This window comes from Bubalus bubalis, chromosome 3 (assembly GCF_019923935.1).
Source record: "Bubalus bubalis isolate 160015118507 breed Murrah chromosome 3, NDDB_SH_1, whole genome shotgun sequence".
Lineage (NCBI taxonomy): Eukaryota > Metazoa > Chordata > Mammalia > Artiodactyla > Bovidae > Bubalus > Bubalus bubalis.
In genome coordinates, this window is record NC_059159.1 from 164,409,215 (window position 1) to 164,423,478 (window position 14,264).

The 14,264-nt window shown below is 50.5% G+C and overlaps 1 protein-coding gene and 1 pseudogene across 5 annotated transcripts; both read right to left on the reverse strand.

The window, feature by feature from the left end:
* Positions 1 to 861: 861 nt before the first annotated feature.
* Positions 862 to 10,807, reverse strand: ALAD (aminolevulinate dehydratase). 5 transcript variants are annotated; one of them, XM_006061233.4, is made up of 12 exons: positions 10,657 to 10,807; positions 5,396 to 5,583; positions 4,273 to 4,323; positions 3,726 to 3,822; positions 3,177 to 3,312; positions 2,987 to 3,070; positions 2,796 to 2,884; positions 2,533 to 2,588; positions 2,359 to 2,446; positions 2,201 to 2,287; positions 1,661 to 1,790; positions 862 to 1,014 (listed from the first exon to the last, which is right to left on the reverse strand). In XM_006061233.4, exons 2-12 carry the CDS (start codon positions 5,524 to 5,526, stop codon positions 956 to 958), a joined length of 1,008 nt encoding a protein of 335 aa, XP_006061295.4. In that variant the 5' UTR covers positions 5,527 to 5,583; positions 10,657 to 10,807; the 3' UTR covers positions 862 to 955. The 5 variants fall into 5 exon arrangements, with proteins under 5 accessions (XP_006061295.4, XP_006061296.4, XP_025138068.3 ...); XM_006061234.4 differs by lacking the exon at positions 10,657 to 10,807 and adding an exon at positions 7,348 to 7,520; XM_025282283.3 differs by lacking the exon at positions 10,657 to 10,807 and adding an exon at positions 6,251 to 6,347.
* A 1,700-nt stretch (positions 10,808 to 12,507) lies between these two features.
* On the reverse strand, positions 12,508 to 14,192 carry LOC102392654 (annotated as a pseudogene).
* Between the last annotated feature and the right edge of the window lie 72 nt (positions 14,193 to 14,264).

Consider the following 14,264-nt stretch of genomic DNA (forward strand, 5'->3'; position numbering starts at 1 on the left):
GGCCTTTCCTTGCCCCTCAATCTCAGGAAGGGATTCTCAAGCAAGGCCCATCATCTAATATTCTGTCTCAGACCCTTTCTTTCCCTGGAAGCACTATTACCATCTGTCACTGCCTTATTTGTCTGTTTTCTTCTTGGCATCTGTCACCCTGGTTCCCTTGTGTAGATTCCACGCAGAGACAAGCTGAAGTCTGTCCTGCTATGTATCCCCAGGACCCGGTATTGTGCGTGGGCACAAAGCAGACCTTCTCAAGAAATATCTCTGCAATAAAGAGCCTTTTTGGTGGTGCCATCGCCAACAGTCAGGAATTCTCTTTGCTTCTGAATTTCTATCCTTCGGCAGCGTTCCTGCTTGTTAATGAATTAATTCTTTTCTGCTTGTTACTGAGTAATTCTTCTCCAGGTTTATGGCTCAGAGAACAACAGCAGACCTCAGGCAGCCTGGCAACCACTGGCCTGTGTGGGGATCGCTTTCCAGTGGAATTGCAGCAAATGTCAACTCTAAACCCAGGGGGTCAATCTAGGCCTGTGTGCCCACCTCTGTTGCCAGAGGCCTCCAGCTTTCCAGAGCTTCTTAGGGTCCAAGAATCAACTGCCCTCTCTCCCTTAATGTTCCAAGCCCTTCTCCCAGACCCCACTGAGCTGATGCCATGAGTCCTGGTGGCTTTCCAGCTGAAGCAACCCCAGGAGAAGGAGCAGGGTTGGCAGAGGTGAGCTTCAGGACTGAGCCAGAGGAGGGGCTGGGAAGCCTGGGAGAGCCAGTGAGGATGTGGCTGCAAGTGGGAAGATTTGGCAGGCTGGCAGAAACCACCCAGGGCTTCCAGGCACCCGCCAGCACATAAGCAGGAAGAGGGCAGGAGTGCACAGTTCTAAAAGCATCGTTTACTTTGGTTTTCACTTCTCCAAGGCTCAGGAATGGAAAAGTTCTAGTTCTTGAATCTGGTACACTTTCTCCATCACTCCTTCAGCCACTGCAGTAGCTGAGGTGTGTAGTAGGTAATGATGACATCGGCACCTGTGTGGGGAAAGAAGCAGGCAGCGGGGCAGGGCATCAGCTCGGGAAATACCTTCTGGGACGTGAGGGCTGGGGTGGGAAGAAGGCTACTATGAAGAGGCACAGCCCCAGGGTGTCACCACCTAAGACCTGAGTCTAGTTCTGGTCAGTCCTAGCTCTATACACTGTGTGACCTTGGGGAAGGCATTTTCTCTTTCTGGGCCTCAGTGTGCCCATGTATAAAGTTGCACAGTGGGGGAAACAGGCAAGCTGTGAGTTCCCCCGCCACGCCGTGTACCTAACCAACAAAACCAGCTCTCATTTCTGAAATGACATGCATATGCCAATTACACGCAGCATCTCATTTAATCCCCTTGATGACCATGCACCATCTGTCTTATCCCCAGTCTACAGACAAGGACACTGAAGTTAGAGAAGTGACTTGCCCAAGGTCTCAAAATCAAAAAGTAACTGAGGGCTCTGCGTGGTTCATTGCTCACCTTCTGCCCCGCAGTTTCATGTCCCTTCCCCAGCCTGTCTGTTTAGATCATTGGCGTTTCCAGACAGGTGACTCCAGGCTGCCCCCTAACTTTATTTCCCTATTTGGGCAAGGTGCCTATCAGTTCCCTGTGGCCCAGGTCAAAACCCCCAACTCCTGCATGCTCACCTGCTCTGCGGAAGGCAGTCATGACCTCTAGTACAGCAGCCTTGAGATCAAATGCCCCGGCCTGGGCCCCGTGCCACAGCATGGCGAACTCTCCAGAAACGTGGTACACAGCCAGGGGGAGCTCAGGGTGCTGTTGGGGAAGCAGTGGGGGACCGCAGGTTGCAGTGGCAGGGGGTGGTTGGGCCTCTGGGTGTCCCTTCCTCCCTGCCACAAGACCTGAGTCATTGCTGCTGGCAGCCTGGCCCACTCTTGAGTTGTTCAAAGGCTCCCCCGAGCCCTGGCACAGAGGCCCACAGTGTTTCCCTGGCAGGGATAGGATACGGGAGGTGGGGGAGCATTCCAGTTCCTGGGCAGATTGCTTCCAACTCTGAGATTCCCTCGATCAAAGGTCCCGGGAATCTGTGGACACACTCTCATCTCCCCAGCCCCAACTCTGGCCCTTGTTGCCCAGAAAAAGAAAATGCCTTCCCCAAGGTCACACGGTGTATGGAGCCAGGACTGACTTGATCTGGACTCAGGTGGCGACACCCTTGTTCTCACCTTGTTCTTTACCTCCCGTACGATGTCCAGGTAGGGCGTTCCTGGCTTCACCATGAGCAAGTCTGCTCCCTCCCGAACATCCCGGTCCTAAGAGATGAGGTATGGTGTGGGCAGTGCCTGGGAGGCGAGGTGACGGGGGGTGGGGGGGCCTCACTCACCACCGCGCGGAGGGCCAGGCCTCGTGCTCCGGGTGGCAGCTGGTAGCAGCGGCGATCTCCAAAAGCCGGGCTCGACTGAGCCGCGTCCCTGGGAAGCAGAGACACCAGGTGGGCTCCAGCTTTGGGCTAGCAGGTCAGGGATTCAACAGCAGACCCTCACCCATCACTACTCACCGGAAAGGCCCATAGAAACAAGAAGCGAATTTGGCACTATAGCTCATCACTGATACCTACAGGGAGATAATAGGGGTCTCGGCTCAGCCAGCCCTTTTCACGTGTCCCAGGGTGAAGTGACAAGAAGAGGAAGGACCCAGGTCCAAAGAAGAGCCTGTGTCCTAGGCCCATTGGAGCTCTGGGCCTTGCTTCGTCCATGTGGGGAGCAGACACAGGGGCAGGTCTGGCCCAGGCTCTCTCACCTCCCCACACCCCTCCCCTACCCTGTTGCCGAATCCATGTGCCATCAGAGCTTCCTTGATGGCCTCCACGCGTCCGTCCATCATGTCCGACGGGGCCACCACCTGACATCCTGAAGGGCAGAGGGTGGCCTTCAGAACTCTGGGATCCTCCTCTATCCACCCTGCTGCCTCCCTGACCTGGGGGTGCTCATCCCTGCTAGGGGCTTACTCACCCGCCTTGGCATAGGCCAGAGCCACCTCTGCCAGCCGCTGTCGGCTCTCCTCAGCTTGGAATGACCCGTTCTCACTCAGAAGCCCTGCAGGACCAACAGCTGGGTTTGGGGGAACAGCTCAGGCCTCGGCACATCCCTACCTCACCAGGATTGTGGGTGGCAACGGGGCTGGTGGGAGGCGGGAGCTCACCGCAGTGACCGTGGGAGGTATAGGGGCACAGGCACACGTCACAGGCCACCAGGAGGCTGGGGAAATTCTTGCGCAACAGACGGATGGCCTCGATAGCCGGGGAGTCCTCGGAGTCGGCTGCAGAGCCCCGCTCATCCTAGCGGCAGGGGAAGGACAATGCGGTGTGTCTGTTACATGAAGCCTTAGGGAGGCACGGTGGCCGGCCATCAGAGCAGGCCAGCCCACTCCTTCATCACCACCACCGCCCCTGGACCAGGAGGCCTGGGGAAGACTATTCCCACTTTGTACAGGAGACCTGACTTGCCCATTCAGAGCTGCAGCCCTGCTTAGCTTCCTGATGCCACATGGCTGCTGTTTCCAGGGCAGCGACTGTGTTCCTTCACTGGTGGCCCCAGGCCACCCATCAGACAGATGGGCAAGCTGAGGCCCCATGTAGCAGAGCCCGGGACCAGCACCAGGCTGGAGTGAGGGTGTGGTCATTGTGGAACCTCAGCTTATCCGTGCCCTCCCCCCCAACCCTTTCCTCTGACTCCTCCTCCGACTCATCACCTTGGGAACTCTGCTGGGGACACCGAAGATCAGGACACAGCACAGGCCCTCCTCCACCAGGGGTTTTAGCATCTCTTCCAGCCGGTTCACACCGTACCTGTGTGCAGAGGCTGAAGTGAGGCAGGGCCCAGGCAAGGGTCCCCCCACCCGTCTGGTCTGTGCCTCTGTTAAGAGTCAAGTTGCAGATGGCATTAGGAGGGCTCAAGTTTCACAGTACAGGGTGGGGCAGGAATGCACCCATCAGACAGATAGGCAAACCAAGGCCCCATGTGGCAGAGCTGTGGGATTCAGCTTGGAAGACTCCTTCAAGGTTCTGTTACTGAGCTCCCATCTGAACTTCAACTCTCCTCTGCTATGATGCCTTTGGTGATAGGCACCAGACTGCCTCTTTTGTTTTGGAGCAACTCTGCCCCCGAGAAAACCCTTCTGATGGGAAGTCAGCCTCTCCAGATCGTCTCCCTCCTGGGTCTGCATCAGCTTCCTGGCGCCTCCACCTGTGAAATCGCTCCCTCCATCACAACCCTGCCCTCCCCACCCCAGTTCCTACCTGGCCACTCCTGGGAGGCTGGCGATGGGCTGTTTGTCATCAGGAACATCCCTGCAAGAGCCGGGGATGGGCTATGGATTGGGAGCTGTGGGAAGGGCCAGCGGTGAGGGGGTGAGTGGGAGGGATGGTTGGGAAGCTGGGAAGGGATATGGAGGCAGAGGTGGTGGGAGGAGGATGGGATCCAGTGTCTGGTTCCCCTGCCTGGCCAAGCCCAGGGCCTGAAATAATAACAGGAACAAGAATAACAGTGACAACAAGCAACTGTGCTAGAAGAACAGTGCTCACAGGAAGGAATCAAGTGGCTAAGAACGTGGACTCTGAGTCAGAAGGTCCTTGGTTCTAGCCCAGTCACTTACTGCCTGGGTGACCTCGACCACATGATATTCTCTTTGATCCGTATCGTGGATCGATTCATTCACTCATTCAACAAGTGTATGTATTTACATTGGGGATGCATTGCACAGCTTGTGGGCTCTTAGTTCTCCAACCGGGTGATGAACCTGGGCCCTCGGCAGTGAAAGCATGAAGTCCTAACTGTTGGACCTCCAGGGAATTCCCCATTCAACAAATATTTATTGAGTACTTATCATGTGTCAGGTACTGTTCTTGGGGCTGGTGATCCAACAGTGAACAAAACAGACAGAAATTCCTGCCCTTGTGGAGATGACATTCTAAGGGATCATATCCGTATTTTTCTCATCTGAATACTGTCAGGGTAGAATGAGGTAATATCTATAGGTGCTTAGCAATAGGTGCTTAGCACAGTAGTACCCGGGGTACACTAAGCCCTCAATAAGAGTCAGGTGCTATCATGAATGATGATGACCGCCACCTTTTACATGTACAACCTACAGAAGATCTCAACTTCTGTCTTATGGCACAAACTCAGGGTGACAGGCAAAGGTTATTTTTATTTTCCAACAAGGAGGACTGTATTCTTTTCAAGGTTTGTTTTTTTTCAAAGATGGTTGTCCTAAACCCATAGGTCACTTCCAATACCTTGAGCTCCAAGCTGACAGTTCACTTTACCCCTTACAACACAGACACCTGCTCTGTTCACACACACACACCCCCCTCAACCCACCCCCTGTGGATCAGAGACCTGGCTCATTGGGGGACTCACGTGACAAAGATGGGGTAGATGAGGTTGGAGGCGCTGAGGCTGGTGGCGGCTGTCTGCCAGTTCCGGAGCAGTGGGTGGAAGTAGCCGCTGTGCAGAACTGACTGAGGATGCATGGTGGGCACGGGGGGCATAGGAGAGTCAGCTGGTTGGAATTGAGGTCTCCCAGGGGGTCTGCCGTGTGCTCAGCTCTGGGGGCAATGGGAGGCACATGAGACATGGTCCTTGGTACCAGGAGGTGGTCACATTCCCCCAGGCTCTGACCCAGTGCTACTGGGGTTCATCAGTCCCTGCCAGTCTGCATCACGGTAAGGAGACACAAGATAGTGGGCCTTCAGAAACTTCCAGAGCAAGCTGAATCTAATAAAGTCTGGATTTGTATTTTACACAGTCTCTCTTTAAAAAAAAAAACATGTCTCTAATAATTTATTTTCATTGTACTTTATCAAAGAATCAGTCTGGGGTGGACTGGACATGAATTCCTGAGAATCCTTGATCCAGCCACCACTTCAGCTCTGTCTATTCCATGAATGACATCCGTGGGCGTGGCAGCAATTTCAGAAAAGTACAGAGAAGCAGAAAGAGAAAAATGTCCTGTAATTCTGCCTCTAGGGAAAAGCACTGCTAACCCTTTGACCTGTGGACTTCTTATCACGTAGGACACATGTGAACTGGATTAAATGGCAGTGTCCGACAGACAGACAAACACCCCTGGGAGTGGCCACAGGTGTCCTTTCCAGCCAGAGAGCCTCATGTTGCTCCCCAAGCACCTGCCGCACTTGGCCACCTTCTGGTTCATCTTCTTTCCCTAGGAGGCTGTGCTCCTCTTTCCACAACTCTCCCACCCCCAAATCTGACCAGGCTCTCCACGAGACAGTCCCTCCTTCCCTGTCCCTCTGCGTCGTCTCCTCTCGCCCAGATCAGTCTCTCTTATATAACAGTTCTCTGTGGACCTATCTTATCTCATCCCAGTAGGCAGAGCTTCTGCAGGGCAGGGTCCACACTTAGTTCATTTTTGCCTCCCCCACAGCACTCTGCCACGCAGTAAATATTTAATTGCACAAAGTACAAAGACAACACGCGCTCAATGCCAAATAAGAGGTGTAAGACAAAAAAATAAAAGAGGTGTAAGACAGAAGAAAGCTGCGGCATTAAGACGTATTTCTTGAGCACCTACTATGTGCCAGGCCACGGTGGGCACTCGCACACGTGGTTTCTCATTCAGCTGGCACTGCTGTAGTGGGAGGCTGGGCAGACTGAGTGCATCTCGGAGAGGCCGAGCCCACTGTGAATGAGCCAGGACTTTCCCAATGTGAGTCAGGAGGTCAGAAGCTTGTTGGAAGAAGATAGGACTCGCAATTGGTTTTGCAGGATGAGTGGGTTCAGCTTGGTAGAGGGAAATGGGAGAACGTTCCCTCCGGAAGGGAAGGAAGGGGCCGGGGTGGGGAAGGAGGATGGGGTGTGGATGCCTGGGAGGACTGAAGAGGCAATTGAGGATGTGTGTTTGGAGGAGAGGAGCTAGGGGTGGGTGGGGGGTGTCCAGGATGAGGTCAGGGAAGATTTCTCAGCTGGGGTGGGGGAGGGGCTTGGTCAGAGCCTGGCTTTAGGGATCATTCTTGCAGCCTTAGTGGAGCCCAGCCAACTAGGAGTAGAGGAGGACAGAGGCTGTGGGGCTAAAGGGGTGAGAAGGAGGGGCCATCCTAAGGCGGCCAAGAGGCAGTCTCTTGGGGCGGATGCTCTAGCTCTAGCTTGCTTGACCCGGAGGACAGCAGAGCCAGTGACAGGCAGGAAGAGGGCGGTGGGGAGCCGAGCTTGCAGAGAGAGGAGGTGGAGAGCTGTGTTTCAGACACTTCCTTTTGGAAATGCCTAACAGCCAGCTGGGGGGAAAACAAAGAGCCACGAATCTCTCCTTGTATGAATGGGACCTAGGGGCCCAGAGAGGGGCAGGGACTTACCCAAAGCTGCACAGTCTCCAGGCCGGTTGTGGGAGGGTGGTCCTTCAGTACACTGATGATACCTTCCCCTCCCTCTGCCCCCCAGTTCTCCCAGGCCCCCTTGGCTTCCTCCCAGCTAGCTCTGGGGCCAGCTTTGTCTGATCCTCCTCCTTGGTGGGGTTGGGGTTATCGGGAGCCACACAGGTTCCACTTCACCGCCACACCCCTGGGGCCAGCCACATCATCTGACCCAGGGCAAGCCAGGCCTCCCCAAAGATGGCCCAACCCCCATATGAGCGATCGTTCAGAAGGTACGAAGTCCTGAGCACCGATTCTGTGCAAGATTTGCTCTCAGGTCTGCCAAGGATTAGCCCAGCTCAGACAGGTTAAGTCTCTTGCTCAAGACCACACAGCTAGTTAGTGACTGAGCCAGAATGTGAGTGAGTTTGTTGCAGACAATGACTACAGGGTTTAGCCTACTATACTCCATACTACTGATAAACACTTGATTCAGCAGAAGTCTCTCTGCCTATACTATCTCTGCCTTGAGGCTGGAGAGGTGCAGGATATCAGAGGAAAAAATACTGAGGGTGTGTCACGTGCTGGGCATTGCACTAGGTACACTATACACATATATTATCTCATGTAATTGCAGAAAATTGTCCTAATTTTTAGTGCTAAGAAGATGGAGGCGCAGAGAGGTGAAGTGACTTGCTCAACGTCATTCACATCACATTCCGAAGCTAGATTCTAACTTACTTTCCAGAGAACAACAACAACAATGGCAGCTGGCCCCAGGCTTCTGGAATTCAAGACTGCATTCCACTGGTCTCAAATCTGCATCTAATTTAGAAGGCTGCTGAAGGAACAAATGCCTTCAGAAGCAACAGGGCAGGCTGCCTAGGGCCGTGCAGTCCCAATTTACCCAGAGAAGACTGGGGGTTTTAGGGGTGGGGGGCAAGGGAGGAGGGTGAGAGTGGTAAGGGGCAGGCCTTACTAGGGCAGTTTCACTTTTATCTGCTTTTTTTTTTTTTAATTTTAGGTTTCAGAGAAAGTTGAGAAATGGGTATTAGTGCTGAAAACATTAAAAGAGTTGAAATCACCAATCCTGTTTAATCTCTCACATTCTGCTGTGGAAACAGGGTGCAGAAAGCGACAGGAGTTGTTTGACAGCCACGGCAAGTCATGTACCGCTCTGAGCTTGACCTGGCTTCCACTCAAGTGCCCTGTTACCTGCCCACACACAGTCATCCTGTTACATACGAGCTTAATAAACAAACATTTGTGCAGCAGAACACCACCCCCTGAGTATCAGAGCCAAATCCAGATGGAAGTTTTGGTTTCCCAAAAGACCCTCAAAGACTGGAAGACTTGTCACAAACTTGGGAGAGGCCCTTCTCCTAAATTAAGGGAGCCTGTAAGCCACAGCTCAAATCCTGTGACACCACACCAAAGACAAGGGCAAGTCACCATGGGATTCAGAACACATTAGCTTGACTGGCAGGCTGTAGCAGGCAGTGCAGAAAGAACAACGTTTCAGGGTCAAACAGTCCCGGGTCTTGTCTGTGTGTGACTCTGGGCAAGGTTGCAGAATCTTCACTTCATAATCTATGAAATGAGAACGATACTATCTAACTTACAAAGCTGCAGAGAAGATCAGAGATAGTGAAGAGGTACGTGCCTGGCACAAGGGGCCTCACGGTACACATGTAGCTGCTGCTACTTTTACTACCATCAGGAGCAGAAGTGAGCTGACTAGACCTCCAGGAGGGTCCTCACAGCTGTGCCCTCTGCAGCCAGAAGGGAGAACATTCCCTCAAACCTGGATGGCTCACAGGGTCTTCCAGGATATCTGAAGTGGGGGGTTCCTGCCTTCCAGCAGTTTATATGGTAGAGGAGAAACCATCACCATACTGATACTTCAGTAGAGGGTTGTGGGAGGGACTTGTCTCTATGGGAATCAAGGATGGATGGCTTCATGGAAGAGGGGACACTGAGGCATAAGTAAATTTCAGACTGATTGTGAAAATGTCTCCTTCCTTGGAAGGTAACCTCTCCCACCCGAGAGGAACCTAAGTTGGGCCCTAGAGAGCCACCACCAGGAGGAGCTGAGAAGAGCTGCTGGGTCTGATGCCCCCGTGTTGTGTTCCTCTGAGGATTCCAGAGGCTACGGTCTTAGCACAAAGGGTTGCAAGCTGCTGCCAGGGAAGGCTGGCTCTGCCACTAGCAGGGGGAGGAGACAGTCAGGAGAGCCAGCTAGGTAAAAGGTGCCCAGGGCTGAGAAATCCAAAGCCCCAGAAGGGCCCAGTTGGTAGGCAGTTCTGCAAAGGATCCGCCTGGCTGCCTGTTTATTCAACCTGCATTTCCTGAATATCTAATCCAGCCTGCCCCAGGACTTGGAATGGGGATTAAAGAGGAGACCCAGGCCTTGACTTGACTTTGAAGAGCCCAGTCTCATCTGGGCTTTGCTATTTGGAGCTAAAAGGAGAATCTGCCAGTTCCAAACTCCTAGAACATACTGGTTAAGGGGGTTCCTTAAAGCATGCTGCTTACATTACTGAAATGATGGTAATCTGGGCTGACACTGGTCCAAGATTGTACAGAGGGTCAACGGGGCTAGAAGCCAGGTCTCCAGCAAAGAATTCTTCAGTGTCCACCATTACCCTTGGAACTTTAAGTATAGATTTCAAAGCAGCCTATCAACGGAGGTGGGCTCCTGGAGAGCTCTGCAAGAAGGGGGTAGGTGAGGGAAAAGGCAGAACAGTGACTGAACCTGGCTGAAGCTGGTAGCACGACGGTTAAGCGTCTGGGTTTTGGAGTCTGCGGATGTGGGTTCAAATTCTGATTCTCTCACTTTTCAGCTGTAAGACCTGTTTTCTCATCTGGTAAATAAGGACTTGAACCGACCTCAGTGGGCTGTTATAAGATGGAATGGGCCAATGCAGATAACGTACAAGCAATCGTAGCACTGAGCGGCTGTTATTGTTTGCACCGCCCTCCTGCATCCTGCGAGGCACCTCCGGCTCTGAACTGAAGGAGAGAGCCCCGGTGGGGCTTTCCAACGGAAAGGACCCCAGAAGAGACTCGGAGCCCAGACGCGGGTCTCTAAGGGCAATGGCCACGCAGAGACCACCCCCGCCCCCAAACCCCGCTGCAGCTGAACAGTCTACCTCTAAGAGCCTCAAATAGGAGTCGCACGGTGACTCCGTCCCCAGCTGCACAGCCGGCGCTTGGGGCGTACAGCACAACCTGGGTCTGGGGACACAAGACTTTGGTGCCACAGCCCCTGTCTCCAAGTCCGCCATTTCCCCGAGGCCGGACCCTACTCACCTGCCTCCCTAAGGAGTCCGAGACACCACTCCCTCCACTGCTGTCGAGCGCTTTAGTCTCCAGGAGGCCACGTGGGGGCGGGGCGGCTCTTTCGGAAGCAGCGCTCCCCCCACCCCGGCAGCCCGCCCCTGAAGCGCGCAGACCACGCCCCCTGCGGGCATTTTGCCTGAGGGTTGGTCCGCTCCGGCCGCGGCCCCGCCTACACGTCAGCAGGCCTGGCCAATCGGGTGTGCCGAAGGGCTGGCGGGCCCGCCCCTCCCTTCTCTGAGATTTGCGCATGTGCAGGGAAAGGGCCTAGGGAGCCCACTTGCGGGCCGGGGGCGGTGCTGTTTTGTGCTGCTTGTGGACCCGCTTCGAAGATGGTTTTGTTTAAAGGCCCTCTCTTCCCACTCTAGCGCATACTTGGCGCTGGTTGCTTGTTGAAAGAATAATTAGATGTCTAGGACATTAAAACAACACCATCGTGCCTAACACAATAACTAAGTCCACTTTTGCGTACTGAGCATTTCAAAGTTGTTGAGTTCAGCAGCAGGCTGCCCTCCAAGTTTTCAGAGAAAAGTTATTCCAGCGTTATTTTTCAGGGCTTACTCTGAGCCATCGTTTGGAAGATGTGATGTGAAAGACATGGGCACTTTGGAAAGGCTTCAAGTCTGATAGCATCAGACCTGTCTGTCTATCATGGGTACAAGGAGAGATTTGACCAAAAGTCTGAGGATGAGTGGGCAAGGTGCAGCAGATTATATTCAAGGGCAGGAGGGATCTGGTGAGTTTTATGGGGCTTGGGTGAACTTGTAGCATCAGATGAGGGAAATAAGGATCGGGATCAATACCGATCCTTACAATACCGATCAATACAAAGGAATTCCTTTGTAAAAGTGAGACAGGAATTATTGAACTGTTGACTTTGATCTGTGAAGGATGCCAGTGGGTTGTATTACACTTACTCTCAGGTTTTATTTATCAAAATCTGTACTCCAAACCTGTTTTATACCTCTTTATATTCAAAGTCTAAGAGACAGAGAGGCTTAAAGTTGGGAGAATATGATACTGCTTAGTTCTGATCTGTGTTCAAATAAGGAAGGTGGTGGTGGAAAGAAAGTAATGTTTTTTGTGCATTAAAGAGTCCAGGGACAGTACCATACGTTTTACATTCACTTATCTACATTTGATGACAACTATGTTATTATCTTCATTTTATAGATTGGGAAAACAATTGCCAAGAGATTAATTTGCCCCATGTCACCACTAGGATTTCTCAATACGTGTTTACCATACTCCTTCAACTCATAGAGGTGTGTTCAGTCACTCAGTTGTGTCTGACCCTTTGCGGCCCTGTAGACTATAGCCTGCCAGTCTCGTCTGTCCATGGAATTTTCCAGGCACGAGTACTGGAGTTGGTTGCCATTTCCTACTCTATGGGATCTTCCGATCCAGGGATCAAACTCGAGTCTCTTGCATTGGCAGCAGGATTCTTTACCACTAGCACCACCTGGGAAGCCTCCTTCATAGAGGTAATCACAGGGTGGAAATTTTAATATATTTTCCCCCATGTCTTTTGCTGTTTAGTATAATCTATTTTTTCCATGTCTCATGTGGGATCTTATTTGCCCCCCAGAGATGAAACCTGTGCCCCCTGATTTGAGAGCTCAGTCTTAACCACTGGTCCACCAGGGAAGCCCCTTTATCTCTTATTCTTGGCTGACAGACCTGTTTCCACTTCCTGTAGCCTTTAAAATATAATTCTACCTTAATCTGTTACTCTTAACAGTACTCTTAAAAAGTACTGTGAATGCAACAATATAAATCTTAAATATAATGTTGAACAAAAGGAGTCAGACACAAGAGAACATATTGCATGATTTCGTTTATATGAAGCAGAAACCCAGGCAAAATCAATCTGTGCTGGGAGTCAGGATCGTGACTACTACTGGGTAGATAGGGAATAATGAGAAGGGAAATCAAAGACTTTTTTAGAGTGCTGGTCGTGTTGTTTATTGATCTCAGTGTGTTTCATGAATGTGTTGTTTGTGAAAATTTACAAAACTCTACTCTTATTTGTACTTTTTGTATGTATACTATACTTACTAAATAAAAATAAAAACAAACAAAACCAAGACCCCACTAAACTATTTTTTATGAAATTTGTTAGAAATCAATATTACCTAAATTTTAAAAATTAAATTATATAATTAGAAATGAATATATTGACATAGAATGAGCAAACTGAAACTTGAAATTTAGTTTGAATTCTGCTCCAAAAACAAATACTTGACGACAGTGCCTCTGATGTCTCTCGGAAGCTACAGGGATTAGTCTTTAATTTCATCAGAGTACAAATGTTATGTTGTGTATGTATCCAGATTTTACATTTTTCTTAGTCTACTAGTATGAAAGAAAACTAATTATCTTAGACAAGATTATCAGTTTCATCGATTCTTTTTTTTTTTTAGGTTTTCACTATTTATTTATAACAGATATTCCATGTCCCGGATCGTCTCTAGTCAGAAGTTCTTTGAGATGATGTCGTCAGCCTTGGCCAGCTGGAGAATGGAGTCATCTGACTCGCCCATCCTGCGAATGGCCCTGCAGATAGAGGTTTTAAACTGGCTGTTGAACCTGCCTGTCACCTTGTCAACCTCAGTCACGTTCATCTGGATGGACGCATGGGTCCTTGGCGCCAATGATATGGTTCCACAGCACATACAGATCCACGAACTTTCAGGCGTTCTGCATGTTGAGTGAGTGTCTCGGGCCCTGTGCTGTCCCCCCTGCCCGGACACCAGCCCACCTAGTTTCACTGATTCTTTCAAAGAATCTCAGTGCTTCTTACAAAAATGATTTCTTTCCAATTCAGAATCTGTTAATTCAAAGGGAAATGAACGTGTGTACAGAAGAGAAAAAGATAAAAACAAGGCCTTATTGTGTATATGCCACTGTTTAAGAATCTTCTATTATATCTTAAAATTCTTTCAAGATAGGTATTATACTGCCAATTTAGAGATGAAAAAACTGCACTTTAGTGTATTAAAAAAAAATAAAAAAACTTGTACAGTAACCAACTATGAAGGACTCAGTGTATGCTGTTTTCCCAGAGACGTAATACTGTCACCTTATAGCTGTTAGAGATATATCATCGATATAAACTGCAAGGGAGAAATAAGAAACAAATATACATTGAATAACTTTGTCTTTCATACAAATATAAATGTGAGAGCAGGAAAAAAAAAAAGGGATGTTTCTGCTGTGGAGAAGGAAAAGCCACTGGGGTTGTGTTTGTATGAAAAATGCTTTGAAACAGCTATATAGATTAGAGGTAATATGGTGTTACAGTTGAAATCATGGAGCTAACAGCAGTTAGGTCCTTCATAGGGTTTAAGAGTTAATACTTGATAGCAGTTTGAACACTGCCAGACACACAGCAGGGATTCAATAAATGTTTGCATCTAGTATGTATAGGGTGCCCAGCAGAGCCATGGAAAGCTCTCACTGTGGTTGAAGAGCAGCACCCTTACCTGTTAACCACCAACATCTGGTGGTCCAAGGTGATGCAAGAGCCCGTATTTACAAGGATCTGGCCCAATTCACACCACAAGAACTATATAGTACAT